Raw genomic sequence first — 14984 nt, forward strand, 5'->3', positions numbered from 1 at the left:
CTTTTAATCGCGTCCAGGTCATCAGAGTATTGCGAGGTCAAGGGGATCAGTGGGACAGCCGGGCAAGAGCGCGTGGCGTCACCGCGAGTTTTTCCTTGAATGGAATTGGCTTAGTTCCGGAGGAAACGACGGACTTGTATCAGGAAAACGAAGAGCTTAAGGTACGGTTTCTTCGAGGATGTTCTAGTTGAACATCCCAGCAATGACAAACAAATGTAATATTAATCGAAGTTTAAATTCTTCCGCGTAGGAGGAAATTCAGAAGTTGGCCGCGCGAATTGAATTCATGAAAATAGTGCATATGGAGATGCATAATCGACACATCAAGCCGAAAATGGGCGGTTACTTTAGCACGCACGGTCATGGTCACGGGCATCCATCCGCCGGCCAGAGTCCTATCGCCAAAAGCTCGACGGCTAGTTTTATTCTCAAAGTATGTACCTAAATCATTTTATTATTTACGAAAAAGATCTTATTTTCTTGACAATTCATGTTAAACTGTCGATTTAATTGTTTGACTATCTTAATTATATTTTCTTTTTCCAAAAGAATCATAAGTAAAACTTGTCTTTTTTTCTCTCATTATCTGTCTCGATGTATCAAAGTTGACGCGTTAGTTTACTCTCTCGCACTTGCATGTTCACTTTGAGAGCGTCTTGAAAAATAAATTGGAGTAATTTATTGAGCAGACAGCCGTGGAGCGAGGTGCGACGGCAGCCGCAGCCGCGGCCGTCGAAGACTCGACTTTTCCGTCCGGAAGTCTACACAGAGCTCGAAGGTCGGAAATGTTGCGGGAGAGGAAGGCGGAGAGGGAGCGGGAGCGCGAAAAAGAGCGAAACAAGGACAAAGAGCAGAAGGAGAAACCGCGAGAGAGTGGCGAAAAAGTTTGACTAGTGGTCAATAGTGAGGAGGTAACGAATTCGGTTAGATTCTATCGCGAATTGGTTAAGAACCTGCTCGTGTTTCGTCACGATCGTAATCTTTTCTTATCGGCAGGTATGGTTGTGACGAAGACAGTGTTCCGACGAAAGTAAGAAGACACGAAGAAGCCGGAGAAAAAGTCGAAGAAAGAAATTGGAGGTATTCAGGCTGTATCCTTTGAAGGACAGGAGACTGCCCGTATTCGTATGAAATTCGCCATATAATCAAACTCATCGCGATCACTGTCTTTGCGCCGTTGTGATAGCGATATCTTCGTAATTAATTACTAGGTGTACGATATAACTCTTGAAATCAAAGTCTTTGATGAAACTGAAAGGCGCGAAAAGCGAAAGGACGACGGCGACGGCGAGTATTTCGCATTTCCATTTATTTTTGTAGCAACGGGGTCGTCGGGAGCTTACTACTCTATTATAAATCACTTTTTCATTTTGTTTAATCTTATAACTGTGACGAGTAGCATGCGTTACGCGTTGGCGTAACGGCAAACGATACAAGAAATTACATAAAATAAAAAAATAAATAAAAATAGGGTTGCTTCGTTGAGAGATCGAGCGATCGGAGTAAAATCGCGATACCAAGCTGTCACAAATGCACAAAGGACGCGCGGGGGAGGTCGTCGTCTTCGACGATACATTTTCGCTTTTCGTTGCGATCTTCAAACCGATATACGTAATTGTAAGAAGCGCGCGATTCCGAGTTATCTCACGGTCAAATGATGGTTTTGCGCGCGCGCGTACTTTTGTCGAACACCGTCAAAGCCCTAGACATACGATATTAAGTACGGCGAAGGGCGCGAGGATGCCTTTCTTAAATGTTACATAAGTCGTTGTCGTATTCCCGTTGTCGGAGTCTAAATGGCACCGTTTCCGGCGGCTTTATCACGCCGAGGTGACACATCATCCTTTTCATCGACGAAATATTTAAATACACAATTTGAATGTGAATGTTAATTTAAGCGAGTAATGTAACACGAATATATATGGCGGACGCGTACTTTCCTGCGATTTGAACACTCGACAAAGTTTAGCTCGATAAGTATTTTATTGAACGCGAATAGAGAATCGTTTCCGTTTATACATTAAAGTTTACGACTTTATTTGCGAATCATTTACACTGAAAGGCAGGTATGGCGTTTGCTGCGGCGACAGCGGTTAGCGTGGTGTGCGCCGAGTCTCATTAGATGTGCCGTGGAACTCCAGCCACCGAGGATGAGGAATGAGCAGGAACGCACCCCTCTACTACTTCCCCCACCTTCGGCGGTCGATGGAGAGGGGGAGAATCACCTACGCTAGCCGCCGTTCCCGCAGCAAATGCCTTATCTGCCTTCAGTGCAGCCGGAGAAGCGAGAGACGTGAGATATCGCTCTCATTACAGTTCCATTTGTGTGCCGCCTTATTCGATTTCCATTACATTTACCTCGTTTCCGAGTGTAGTGTCACATTTCAAGTTGCGAACAATCGTGCGATAACTATTCGTAACAGATTGTTAAATGTTACTTGTGACAATAAAGTTACACAACAAGGTGTAAAAAAAAAAAAAAGAAGAAAAACGAAAAGAAAAGATATAAAACTTCGTACTGACGTTCGTAGAATTCACGTTTTCGGGAAAAAGGGAAATAGATAAGAACGAAAAAAAAGGCTGAAAAGAGCGTAGGAATATAAAAGTCGATAAAGTGATTAACAGTTGACGAGATCTTTGCCTTGTTAGTTTACACTTTTTTAAGGGTTGCGTTTTCACGATAGGACGCTGTTATCGTAGATCGCGTGCAGTCGTGCGTTAACAACGACCAACGGAGTGTTGCCGTTCGTGTCTAAGATGTTTATCGTAACGTAATAATTGTTGAATAATGTGACTGTGTACGAGAAAGACAAGGAGTGAAAAGGGGTGATTAGATATACGCGTGTGAGAGTACAACGTAGATAATGTTCGACGATAGAGCTTCATCGAATGTAGGAAACTCTGCTACGAGTGTTCACGTCTACGGAGAAAATTTTTATACTAAGAATCACTATGGTTGTCACAGTGGCTGTGATACCATCTTCGAATTATTAGTTTAAATGCTGTGCAGCAGAAAATGGCTAGTATAGATAGATTAAATATTAGCGGAGTAATTTAATCTTTTAATTCTTTAATGGTCCACAACTATGTGACGCCTCAGAACAAAATGTCAAAATAATATCAATTTAGAACGTCACGTTGAACAAATTATGATAAAAAAGAAATTACGTAAATTTGTCACAATTTGATTAATATAACATTATTTTGACTCTTTGTTCTCCTTAGGACTATAGTAATGCTTAGTATTAAATTTTCTCCATTTATGAATCAGCTAATTTTAATTTTCTCACGGAGATGAGCGCATCCGCTCGATAATGGTTTGCCCATCCGAATGTGTTTCTTTTTATATAACAGACCTTTTAATACTTTGTGATTTGTTAACCACCTTACATCTGGATCATCATCATTATCTGCACATCGACATGTGAGTATAATTAATTTTTAACTTATTTCTTTCTTTCTCTTTTTTTTTAGTTTAAGAAATTTTAAAAACGTGAAGAATAGATTGAACGGAGAGTAAAGTACCTAAGTCTACGGCTGCTTTCGTTAATAAAATAGACATAAGTTGCTCCTTCATTTTACAGCGTTGTAAATCTGTATTTGAATCGAAATTGACGATGACATTGTGTATTTGTCACGCGTTCAGGATCGATGGCGATTGACACGATTAGACAGGATTATCATTCTCGTTTCTCGATTAAGTACAAATCACGACGCGGTAAGACCTTCGTTGCGTTAAAGCACTTCGCGCTCGACATAATTCATAAGATGCGCTGAAGCTTGCGACGCGCGCGATAAGCTCGCGACAATAGTATCTTAAGAGATGACCGCTTTCGGTGTTGCGTATTATACGTGTAAAAAAAAAAAAAAAAGAAAAAAACAAAAAAAATGCGGCACGCGAAGTCGCGCCAAAGTCGGCAAGCGTTACGAGTTCAATCCATGTAGATCCTGTCCTAGTATAATCACTCCGGCGTTATTTTTTCGATACGAGAGGAAAGAAACGAGATTTTACGCGTGTCCACGATGCGCGAAAGCGACTGAGTAAAAAACGGGAAAGATCTAACGTGCGGATCCATCCCATTCCTATCCCGCCGAACGAATCAAAAGTTATATGTAGAAACCGAATACGTATTTGTAAAATGTATACTGTATGTCTCTCAATGAATACAATAATCTCGGGGATTAACGAGGGGGTTTTTCTTTTTGCGGTCTTAATCTATAGGAAACAGGACGGGTAGGATTCACACCGCGTGGATAAAAAACGGGTGGTTCTCGTCTTCACTTGAAAATTTATTTACACACGCTACACTATATAGAATGCAAGATATGAACCTTTCGCATACCTCGCTCGGCAGCTCGATGAGGGTGTCTATATAGTGATATAGAAAATAAATTGCACGTTACCACGGGAATGGACACGATCACGGATGGGTTGAACAGTATCCGCGAAATCGAGCAACAGTCATAATGCAACAAAACAGAATGCAATTCTTACAATAACAATTAATTTGTACATACAACAATAATAACCAATTAATTAATGACACTGACACCACATAATATTCCCACGTGCATCATTCGCGAATGTTTCGAATTAGGACCAAATTCGCTGAACGTTCGGTAGGACAAATCCGTAAAATCTATCAAAGAAATACGTTGCATTAGCGAATCTAAATAAATCGAGAGGAACCCTAGGCCCATTTATTTACGCTGAGATTGTGCGAGTACTCGCGTGATTCTCGTCTTACTTAAAAGTATCTAATTACTCATGTCTTAGGACTATACACCATTGATCTTCGATTATATCTTATTCTTATTAATTAAATTATTGTTATTGTTAAAATTAAGAGATGATTTAATAAAACTGCCAGCTCCGACATGTTTAAGTAACTCGACAGAATTGTTAAAAATACCAATTCGATTAAAAATTCATATTTGAGCCCATCATATTTTTATCGCGTTAAAACTTTTCTCTGTTCTAAGCCAAGCTTTCCGAGAGGAAGGCTTTGTAATTATTTCCAGTTTTCTTTTCGTTTTACAATTTTTCAAATTTGCAATTTTATAGAAAAAGATTCTCTTTTACCCTAAAGGAATCGAGCTTAATTTTTCAGGTTTATTGTTATGTGGAGATTTTCTGTTCTCCGAGGGATGATAATGTCAGAGAAACATTCGAGTACTCGCACATCCCAAATTTACTGCTGTCGCGTGGCAGAGTGTTGTACGCGTAGTCTAACATTTGGACTTTTGTACTTGACGTATTACAGTCGCGCGTATGACAAAATATTACCACGTAGGCATGACTCACACTGTATCAGACACTTTTGTATATTACATTATTACATATTATTACGTATACACATATATGTATGGGCGTGACCGCTACTGTGCATGTATATGTCATGCACCCACACCCACCTAAAAGTTTCATTAGAGTAATGCCATTCGCACGCATAATTTAATGGACTACATGCTTCCATTCAAAAAATGTCATCAGGTGACATTTTTTTAACTGAGATATATTTCAAACTAAGATAATATCGCATCGCGAAATATCAAAAATTAAAACTTTTTACAGTGAAAGTCAGGCCATAATTTTCACGCGTATATTATTTGGTCGGGTTTTTATATATATATATATATATAATATATATATATGTGTATATACGTTTTGTATATATGTTGTATGTGTGTATGTGTATGTGTGCATGTGTGTGATAGAGCGCAGATATCTCTTTATATTAATTTTACTTTTCGATACCAATGATGTTGATCGATACACTTAGTCGATAAGAATCAACTTTCGTTTATGCTGGGATTTTTTAGAAGCTCGTGCGCTTTGGTAGTAACGTTAGTAGTCGATATCTCAGGTACTTACGTTAAACAGTTCGCTATAACAGCGACGCGAGTACTCGTTTACATATATGTATGTATATATCCAATCGGGACGAGAAAACGTTATAAGCCCTATTGAACATGAAACAGACTTGGGAAAAAGATACCACGATTTTTTTTTCGTTTTTTGGAGAAGCTCGATAAATTTCATTCGTTTTTACGTTCCGTTGATCATCGCGTTTCACGGTTGTGCATAGAAAAATATGGCTCACGATAGTTAAATCCAGATTCGAAACAAAGAATTCTATTAAACAATGTCCTGGCCATTTTCGACCTGGCAACCGCGATTGTCTTTTTCCCTATGAGACGAGTCGTCCTCGTCTTGATGCGCTTCTTTCCTCTTGCCATCGTCCCCAGTATTCTCGGAATTTTCACTCTTATTCGTCGAATTCGCGGAATGCGACTTGTTCAATAGTGAGCTAAACTCGCCAAACTTTAAAAATTCTTCCATCGCAGATGGCTCCACATTAACCTGAAACGTTTACAAATAGCTGGTATCCGACTAGGCCATCAGAAAGAAGCTCAGTCATACGTGCAGTCCGTCATGAAAGAGCGCTGTTTGAAAGAATATGAGAAACAAATGTAAGCAAATTGCAATGCAGAAAAACGCGATACGGATTAAAACATTCTTACGTGACGGGCTGCAATTATAAATTCTCCAACCTCTCTTGCACTACCTTACGTGGTCTGCCGCGTTTGCCCTTTGTCGGCAACGAGGAAATTGTCTGGCCGCTTTTTCTTTTCGGCCATTGTAAGTGCGAATCCAGATGTTGCTTCAGTTTGTCCTGCCTAGCGAACATTCGCGGGCAGATACTACAAGCGAAGGGTCTTTCGCCCGTGTGCACTCTTCTATGCCTCGCTAAGTGCGACGCTCTTGTGAAAGCCAACGTACAAAGGTCGCAGGAGAAGGGCTTGTGCTGTGCTCTTTCGGATTTGGTGACTGTCTTTCCTTCTCTTCCCTCATTTCCTCCTACTCGTTTCATGGCCTCGAGCTTTCTCTTCATTCCTACCTTCGCTGTATCTTCTAAATTTTTTGAATTTTCCTATAAATTATAACGAATAAAATCGTGATAAAACAACCGCGCTATAACTGTATGCAGTTTGCAGCAAAACTATTATTATTACTTCGACTTTCTTCCGCTGGATAAGTTTGCTTACCTGTATTTCTGATACGATATCTGCAGATGCATCATTGAGATTAGGCTCGCATTTGACGATCCTCGAAGAATCTTCGCAGCTTGATTCTCGCGAAGAATCTTTCGATCTCGATTCCAACTGATCGTTGTTCCGCGTTACGCGGCCTACGGATACTCTTTTCTGACCTTTGAATCTCGTCTCCCGCTTGTACATCGGGGGTGGTATGCGCCTCTAAAAAAATATTACAATAAAATATTAATAAAACTGGTCTTCTTTAAACAATCGAACGAGTTTTCACGCCGGAGAATAATGAGATGCGAGCAATTAGATAAAATTTTGCAATATAAATTAACACGTTAATTTACAATTTGCGTATCCGTTGATCGTGGAAGCTCGTCAAAGCTATCCTCGTGCCCATCGATCACCATCGGATCGTCTTCTACTTCGATGTCTTCCACTTTAATGTGATCCTCCATCGAATCGACATTCGAGTGTTTTGGTAGGAAAGGGATTACAGACGGCTCTTTGATATACTCGGTGGTGTGTACTCTGGTTTCGATATGACATCGCTGCATTCGCGTTTCAACCCTGGTGTACAGGTTGCGATTGCTTTCCTGGTTCTTCTGCTCTCCGGAGAGGCCGCGTATCTCCAAATCGGTAGCAGTTTTTATCAGCGAGGGAAGGTGTTCCTCCGCTACATCGATAGATCCTCTGTACATGAAATCCAAGAGACATTCCATTTCCTCGACAGCGACGCCTGAAACGATTAAAATAACTGTGTCAGATAGAATACATTTCAATACCTTCACGCGAGAATATTACAGATTTTCTCCAAAATAGAAATTTATTTTCTTAAATAAAAGCTTTTACGCAAAACATTTTACGCTGGCAATTAAAAGAAAAGTCCTGAAAGCTTTCTTCTTTAGACGTTTAAGACGTTATGAATGTTTCACCGAACAAATTATCATAACGTACCCTTTAAAATTAGAATAGGTTGCTCTCCATAGTGTTCCTTAAAAACTCTTTCGAAGTAAGGACTACACGCTGCTAGCACCAATCTGTGGGCTCTCAACATGCCACCCTGGCAAGCTAACGTTGCGTCCGTCAAGGAGCCGCTCTTGTAAAGGGCCTCGAACAAACCCGACAGATTTGCCAGGTGATTGTTCCACGTGAGATTGAACGTCTTCTCGCCCATTCTTTTATCTTGCGTTATCGACCTGCAATATAAAGATTTTGTAGTTTTGCACGCTTGCTTTGAAACAGATATTTACATGCAAATAAAAATTAATTCTTTCAGGTGCCTCGCTATAAATAAATATTGAGATAAATCTCAAATGTTAAAGAACAAAGTAAATAAAAAAAAAGGGGAAAAAAAAATCAGGCGTTTAAAAATCGTCCCGGCTTATCGTAGCCCACTTAATCGTGTTCCACTTAGGGGTTCATTACGCATACGCACGTACGTCGGACGCGGTTTGCGCGGTGCATTCGCGATCGTTGCGTCACAAGGGAAATAATCCCGTGATAAGCAGCCACTCGGGCGCAGCTGGGCGCGCATTTAATCGGCACACGTTCCGCGCGTTGCAGTTAATCCGCGCGTGGCGGCGTTTGTCGACGTGTCATCGGGCGTCGCGGTGACTTACCTGCAATTGAAAACAATTTTTTTTTTTTTTCCACCCCCGCTACGTCACGGCAAAATATTCCCGCCCTCGGTCCGCCAAACCGAAATCGATCGCGGCGTTTGTTTATTAAAACGTTTCACACGGGCGCGTTTGTCGCGTTCGCTCTTGGCCGTCCGCGTCGCGAGTCGAGGCTCCGTTGTTGGTAAACTCGCGGGGGTGGCTAAACGCGCGCGCGAAGAAGAGGAGGATCTCGAGGGAGAGGTTCTCCAAGAGGCCGGTGTGCGTGTCCCCTGTGCGTGTGTGCGCGCGCGACTAGGCTAACAACGGCAAGTAGTCATGCGCAGACGTGAACCCTCGCGTTGCCTCGATCCATAATTTTGTTGGTGGACCCCCCCACGCATTTCCAAAGGATTCCCGTTCCCCGTGCGGGAATAGAGGCCAAACGCGCCCTTTTTCTCCCCCGTCTTTTCCCTCCGCACCCTCCCCCCACGGCACGTCGCGAGCGGTGCACCGAGTAAAAGCTGGCGAGATCGCGAAGCAAGAGTCGCGGACGATTTTTAGACGAGGGTTCCAGATTTGAGAATTGACCCGAAGGTCGCGGGAGATCGGTGCTCGCGATAATCCTGCCTCCGTTAGTCGTCGAGATAAGATACGGGCGTTGTTAGGGGAAAAATGTCAACGGCTGGGAGACGTGCGGCAACGAGGAAAATTACGAACAGGTTTTTCGCAGGAAGCCCGGCGATAATCGGGAGGGAAAACGTCGATCTAAGCGCGAGCCATCGCAAAAGGCCTTGAACGGCAGCAGGTTCCGCTGTTTCATCGAGCGCGACGGCGGTTATAATCTGGGAACGATTAGCCGATTGATCGGGAGGAGGGAACGCGGGTCGGGGGCTCCGAAAACAACGAGGGAAACGCCGCTGGTAGCGCGCGTCGCTCACGTGCAGCTTACGTACACGCGCGGACGGAGAGGAGGAGGAGACGGACGACGGCGAAAAAAGCGGCGACGAAGCTCGCACGTGATCGCGCCGCGGTCCCAGGAATGCGCGAGTCTCTCCGCGCGAGCGGGAAAGCCCGCCGGCGGCGCGAAAAGGCGGCGCGCCTCCTCTCGTCGAGCTCTATTAATATCCGCGCCTCGACGTCGACGTCGACGTCGACGTCGCGTCTTCGAAACGCGCTCCGCGCGACGCTGAAGCGGCGGGGGAGAGGCGAGGAGCTTACCTCTTTTCCTCTCTCTCTCTCTCTCTTTCTTTCTTCCTACGTCACGCGTCCCCGCGATTTCCTCTAGATCGCGTCGGATATGCGAACGTCGGCTACCCCGGGTACCTGAAGGCCTCCGGTGTTCAAAGCGCTCCGATTTTAGCTGAGGCCGGGCGACTCGGCCCTCTTCCTCCTCCGATCGTAGGCCTCGCTCTCCGCGAGGGCTCCGGCCGAGGTAGTCTGCGATTCTTCCTCGAGCGGCGACGGGCGCGACGTAACGTACACTCGCTGGAGGGGCGGTATTCGGCGTATCGCGGCCGAGGAGAGATTACGATATGCGAGGGGCACGGCACGGAGTGTGCTGGGGCTCCCTCGACCGAGTCGCGACTGATATCATTTCCAGCGGGGGACTGTAGGGTCGGCGGCCAGAACCCCACCAGGGGGTCTTCGTGCAACCCCCACGCGGCGTCGTAGTAGTAGTCGTGTACATCGCCGACGCCGCCGCCGCCACCGCCACCGCCACCGCCGTCGTCATCATCGTCGTCGTCGTCGTCGTCGACGTCGTGGTGTACCTCTCGAAACCCCCCGCGCACGCACACGCACACGCGCGCGTGCTACGCGCCACGGGGAGAGCACCATCATTTCCCCGTCTCCGTCTTGCCTCCGCGTTTATTCCCTTCCCTCTTACCCTCCGTCTCTCTCTCGCTTTCTCTCCCCTCGGGGATTTCTCTCTTCTTCCCCCCTTTCAGAGCCGAGAGCTCCGATTTTACATCGGTCGTCTCTGTCCCTCCGATCGGGATAGTCTCTCCGATGGTGAATCTCGCTCCCACGCGCCGCGACGCTTTTCCCCCTTTTGTGCGGCCCCCTTCGCTTCGCCGGGCGTCGCGGGTGCCTTACCAACGCCCGACGCGGCGTACCCAGCGATGAAAATCCACCCCGGGACTCCCCGGCTCGACAAGGGGTTGCCCACTCGTCGGGCGAAAACGACGCTTCTTTCTTTTACGAAATCGACTTTGGGCTCGAGGGTGTATCCCCGCATTTTCTTTTTCTTTTCTTTTTTTTTCCGCCGCGCGATAGAGACGACATTCCAAAGATAACTCCAAAGTAATCTACACCCTGAGATAGCTATCGACATTTCTACTACGCGTTGTTAGGGGGTGACACGAACGAAGGACACGAAGCGCGCGGACCTCAGATGTACACCCAAGAAGAGAAAGTTAGATTAATATCGATTGGCGACGGTCATGTAGACCGAATCATGACGAATTTTCATCATTTTTCAGTCACAATTTCGTCAATATGACATCGTTATTAATATTATTTTGTCTTTTTGTTCCTCTTGAGTAAACACCTCACACGCAGGGTGTGTCTCGCGTTATGCGTACTTCAATTCGACCAATTTTAAAGCAATTTTTCCCAAAGAACAATCATCCGCCATCCTTATCGCATCTTTTACATCTTTGATATGATATATCGTTGATCGCGTTAACATTCCATTGAGGCAAGATCGCAAAATAAATTTAACGTCGGACAAGGAAACGTTGATCACTTCCTTCGCAACTACAGAAAGCTCCGTTTTCGATTTATAGCCGCATGGGTCTCGACCCCGTTTTCTCCGAAGAAGTCAATCGGAAAAGGATCTCGCGGTCGTCGAGAAAGACGCGGACCTCATCGGACAAGAATCCTTCTGCAATCTCATCCGAGCAATGTCTCTTTAAATTTTATTTTGCGCTCTCGCCTTCGGGAAAACAAGCGTGCCATTAGTCTTCGAATTTTGTTTGCCGCAAGGAATTTGCTCGAGCGAACGCGAGTAGAAGAGTAGCGGAAAGGGGCCGGGAATTGAAATTTGCTGGTGGAAACGCGCGGTGGCGGCAACTGGAAAAATGGTGCGCTAGCACTAAAATCCGAGCCGCGCCGCCGAGACCTTGCAACGCGAAACCGCTTTCGGTTCGGTCGCGGTGTCGCAATACGACGAACCCTGACGTAATTCTCTGGCATGACAAGGGCATTCGCGGCCATACGCTGACAAACGCACCGACGGCGCGATATTCTTTCGGCGATCTTTGCCGCGACAAATTTACGACGATGCGTTATCAGTATTGCGCCGCGCGAGCACGATACCAATTGTGCTAGAGAAAATGTATCCGGTGCAATAAACCAATTGATTTTTCGTGTTGTGAACGGACGCTCTCTCTGTCTCTCTTCCTTGTTTTCTCCCGGTGACCCAGGCAAGTCCGGCGAGTCCGGCGACTGATTTGGGGGCAGCGGGCGAATATCGATTCGTTATTTTTAGGGGCAATCCATCCTCTGTGCGGACCCCACCTACGTCGTTCCCGGGGTTCTCGAATGGCCCTTCTTAATCATGGTGTTGCCATCGCGCGTGATTCGATTGAGAAAGCGAAAACTTAATTTTAAACCGATGACTACGCAATTGTTTCGGTTTCTGTATTAAAAAAAAAAAAAAAAATAGCTTTATATACAAAAATATGTACTTAAATCTATGTAATATTTATTTTAGTTTTAAATTACTTAGTTGTAAGATTTGTGAGATTACGACCACGTATATAATCCATTAAAAAATTTAAGACTATCTAAAACCTCTATCCTGGATGGATCGGAATTGCAAAAGTGACTTAATAATTCCTCGTTGAACCCACAATCGCTTAAATTTTCTTGTCCAAAAACGTTAGGCGCTACTTTCGTAGTATTAGAATCTTCTTCTTTTGTGACAACTGCATGGCCTGTAGAAGTATAAATATTACTTACGCTATTTCATTCATCGATTATATATAAACACATGTATATACATGATCATACCGTGCTTCGCTGTAGAAAACGAAGTTGTTGAGGCCAATTGTGCGCAACTTGCCGAATATTGCTCTAATTGACTAGATTTCATCAAATGACAAAGAGAAGGCAATACGTGCGGTAAAAGGGGCCCTCTTAATTCAAGAGAATAATATATGTCATTGTTATCGCGTAATATGCTTTCTCGAACCTTTATCAATATAAAAGAAAAAAAAGAAAACAAAAGTTAAATGACCATTATAATGCAACAACGGAATAAAAACAAGCTGTTAAGCTTTATTAATTAATTCTGTTAAGTATATAATACCTGGAGTGGTTTTAAAATAGCACCATGGAATGCCGTTGGAGCTAAAAGTGTAGGAGGAACCCCGGCCAACCCACCGGTCATCGCGATAGCTGATTTGCAATTAATTAAGAAATTAAACAGTGCCTGTGTCTCTACACCTTTAACGAACACAAGAGATTGTCTCAAGTTATCTACTTCACTTTCTTTTTCCAAAGCCAATCTCGTCTAAAAAATATCACAATATTAATCGAAAAATTGAGAATATCCGTGTATTAATAATATATATATATTTATAATAATGTATACCTGTGAATGATTAATTTTCTTAATTTCTGAATTTTCAACTCCAAGACTTTCAAGCCATGCATCTTGAGTTTCTTCATCATCGTCCTCATTTTCTTCTTCGTAATTATTGTTTTCTCGCTGACTGTCTGCAGCGTTATACGTAACGTCGGCAATTTTAGATTCGGCATCTATCGTATCGGATCGTCTTTTGGAATCTTTTTTTAAAGGCATAGAGTATTCTATTTCTAAAATATGTTGAAAAAGATGTGATTAATATTTAAAAAAAAAGTAAATATAAAAAACACGTAAATAGAATTCTTTACCTTCTTGTTTTAATGCTTGGCGAAATCCACTGGTTGTAGGTGTGACAAGAGCATGAATTTCTGATAACCCACAAATACCTGCAGCTCGAAAAAGCACTGTAAATGCATTTGCGCACATATAAAAGTATGGACATTGCCTTGCTCGCAATAAATGAAATAACGATCTGAAGCTATCGCACCATTCTCGGTATAATGCATCTTTCATGTTTTGATTATTTACTATTGACGTATTATTTGCGAGAGTTGCACTCACTTTGCCAGCAGAGCGAGGGAATAGTTCTAGCCACGGTAAGGATGGATGTTGCCATATTAAACAGCATTGATGAAATCTAATCAGAATATTTAATAAACGTTATTACAAGATTTAGAAAAACAAATCAACTAAAGCAAATAAGCAAAAATTAATCAAATTAACCTTGCATTTAAACTAGTGTCTAACGTTGTCTCTTTTTCTCCTATATTTAAACACCTCACAAATCCTGTAGTACCCGACGCCTCTTCGCTCGTTTTGAGCTTGCTACTCCACGGAAAAGGCTTAGGAGACATAAATCTCATTTTAGTTTTTAATGTCCAATCAATAGGAATATGCTTTGTACCCTTTGGAACATTTATATCTACAGTTTGATTAGTCGATTCTAACTTTGAAAGAACATTTTCGAAAGTTAAGGAATTATTTATGGACGAATCTAGCTTTGATTTCTCCTTTTGTACGTCAATATTTAAGAGTTCGAACAATGTGTTGTCGTTACTGATTTCTAATCCAGCTGACGTTACATCCTTTTGTTTTTTACAAGTTTCATTAATTGCAAAAGGATTCTTACGCTTTTGGCAGTAAGATAAACGTTGCGGTATACTACCGCTGGAGTTAAGTGGATTGAAATCTGTGGTTGTTGCCCGATCGTTGACAGTCGTTTTATTTATACGTGCTTGCAACGCGCGTTTCTTTAATTTCATACGATGCAGTCGCATCACTTGGTCAGGATGTGTCCATTCCAACGTACTTGCATTTTTCGATTCCGCCATTGGCGTGTGTAAATTTAAATTTGATATGTGTCTGTAAAAAAAATTTACGTAACGTTGATATGAATTATACATAAGATTAAAAAGAATTATATTTTATATTTAATACAAGTAAATTCTTATTCTTTATTAATTTGAAAATCAACAATCGTCACATTATTATGCCATGCTAATAAGTAATACTTATTGTGTAATTATTATATGTACATACATGTGTAGTAATTGTAATTCTGTATAGGTTAGATAATGTAACTGTTTTCTTTCAAAAGAGTAACACCTGATTATGTTAATATATCGATATAATTTTACAATTTTTCGAGAAAGAAAAGAAATATGTATCGTTTCTTATTAATCACCGATCACTTATTAATATTAATTAATTTTTAACATAACATTTAGTCGATTATCAAAAAAAAA

At 42.7% G+C, this 14984-nt stretch overlaps 3 protein-coding genes across 16 annotated transcripts in view; 1 reads left to right on the forward strand and 2 right to left on the reverse strand.

Annotated features, from left to right (window-relative positions):
• LOC139105433 (probable G-protein coupled receptor CG31760) overlaps positions 1-4186 on the forward strand; it is a 13992-nt gene extending 9806 nt beyond the window's left edge. For 6 of the 8 annotated variants that reach the window (XM_070661528.1, XM_070661527.1, XM_070661529.1 and 3 more), the window contains 4 exons: positions 18-161; positions 251-433; positions 687-911; positions 997-4186. In XM_070661528.1, coding sequence (XP_070517629.1) covers positions 18-161; positions 251-433; positions 687-890 — 531 coding nt within the window. In that variant the 3' untranslated portion in view covers positions 891-911; positions 997-4186. Of the gene's footprint in view, positions 1-17; positions 162-250; positions 434-686; positions 924-996 lie in introns of all 8 variants that reach the window. The other 2 variants (XM_070661523.1, XM_070661524.1) reach the window with 2 other exon arrangements.
• An 83-nt stretch (positions 4187-4269) lies between these two features.
• On the reverse strand, positions 4270-10234 carry LOC139105440 (zinc finger and BTB domain-containing protein 14). 6 transcript variants are annotated; one of them, XM_070661542.1, is made up of 6 exons: positions 9867-10234; positions 8005-8246; positions 7395-7786; positions 7051-7260; positions 6570-6935; positions 4270-6364 (listed from the first exon to the last, which is right to left on the reverse strand). In XM_070661542.1, the coding sequence occupies exons 2-6, from the start codon at positions 8222-8224 to the stop codon at positions 6140-6142; spliced, it is 1413 nt and encodes a 470-aa protein (XP_070517643.1). In that variant the 5' UTR covers positions 8225-8246; positions 9867-10234; the 3' UTR covers positions 4270-6139. The 6 variants fall into 6 exon arrangements, with proteins under 6 accessions (XP_070517643.1, XP_070517644.1, XP_070517642.1 ...); XM_070661543.1 differs by lacking the exon at positions 9867-10234 and adding an exon at positions 8670-8923; XM_070661541.1 differs by lacking the exon at positions 9867-10234 and adding an exon at positions 8490-8637.
• Positions 10235-12250: 2016 nt separating this feature from the next.
• Hd (humpty dumpty) lies at positions 12251-14980 on the reverse strand. Of its 2 annotated transcripts, XM_070661540.1 has the most exons (8): positions 14779-14980; positions 13963-14601; positions 13548-13876; positions 13246-13469; positions 12961-13164; positions 12663-12843; positions 12375-12586; positions 12251-12288 (listed from the first exon to the last, which is right to left on the reverse strand). In XM_070661540.1, the coding sequence occupies exons 2-7, from the start codon at positions 14568-14570 to the stop codon at positions 12396-12398; spliced, it is 1737 nt and encodes a 578-aa protein (XP_070517641.1). In that variant the 5' UTR covers positions 14571-14601; positions 14779-14980; the 3' UTR covers positions 12251-12288; positions 12375-12395. The 2 variants fall into 2 exon arrangements, with proteins under 2 accessions (XP_070517641.1, XP_070517640.1); XM_070661539.1 differs by having other exon boundaries at positions 12251-12586.
• Between the last annotated feature and the right edge of the window lie 4 nt (positions 14981-14984).

This window comes from Cardiocondyla obscurior, linkage group LG09 (genome assembly GCF_019399895.1).
Source record: "Cardiocondyla obscurior isolate alpha-2009 linkage group LG09, Cobs3.1, whole genome shotgun sequence".
Classification (NCBI taxonomy): domain Eukaryota; kingdom Metazoa; phylum Arthropoda; class Insecta; order Hymenoptera; family Formicidae; genus Cardiocondyla; species Cardiocondyla obscurior.

Bases quoted from the DNA above. Each gene is read 5' to 3' on its own strand.
- Hd (XM_070661540.1), bottom strand. From the start codon at position 14,570: ATGGCGGAATCGAAAAATGCAAGTACGTTGGAATGGACACATCCTGAC. The intron at 13,877-13,962 runs GTTAATTTGATT...TATTCTGATTAG, and splicing joins GACACTAGTTTAAATGCAAG to ATTTCATCAATGCTGTTTAA. The intron at 13,470-13,547 runs GTAAAGAATTCT...AACATATTTTAG, and splicing joins CCAAGCATTAAAACAAGAAG to AAATAGAATACTCTATGCCT.
- LOC139105440 (XM_070661541.1), bottom strand. From the start codon at position 8,584: ATGCGCGCCCAGCTGCGCCCGAGTGGCTGCTTATCACGGGATTATTTC. The intron at 7,787-8,004 runs GTACGTTATGAT...TAATCGTTTCAG, and splicing joins ACCTATTCTAATTTTAAAGG to GCGTCGCTGTCGAGGAAATG. The intron at 6,365-6,569 runs GTAGTGCAAGAG...TAAACGTTTCAG, and splicing joins AACGCGGCAGACCACGTAAG to GTTAATGTGGAGCCATCTGC.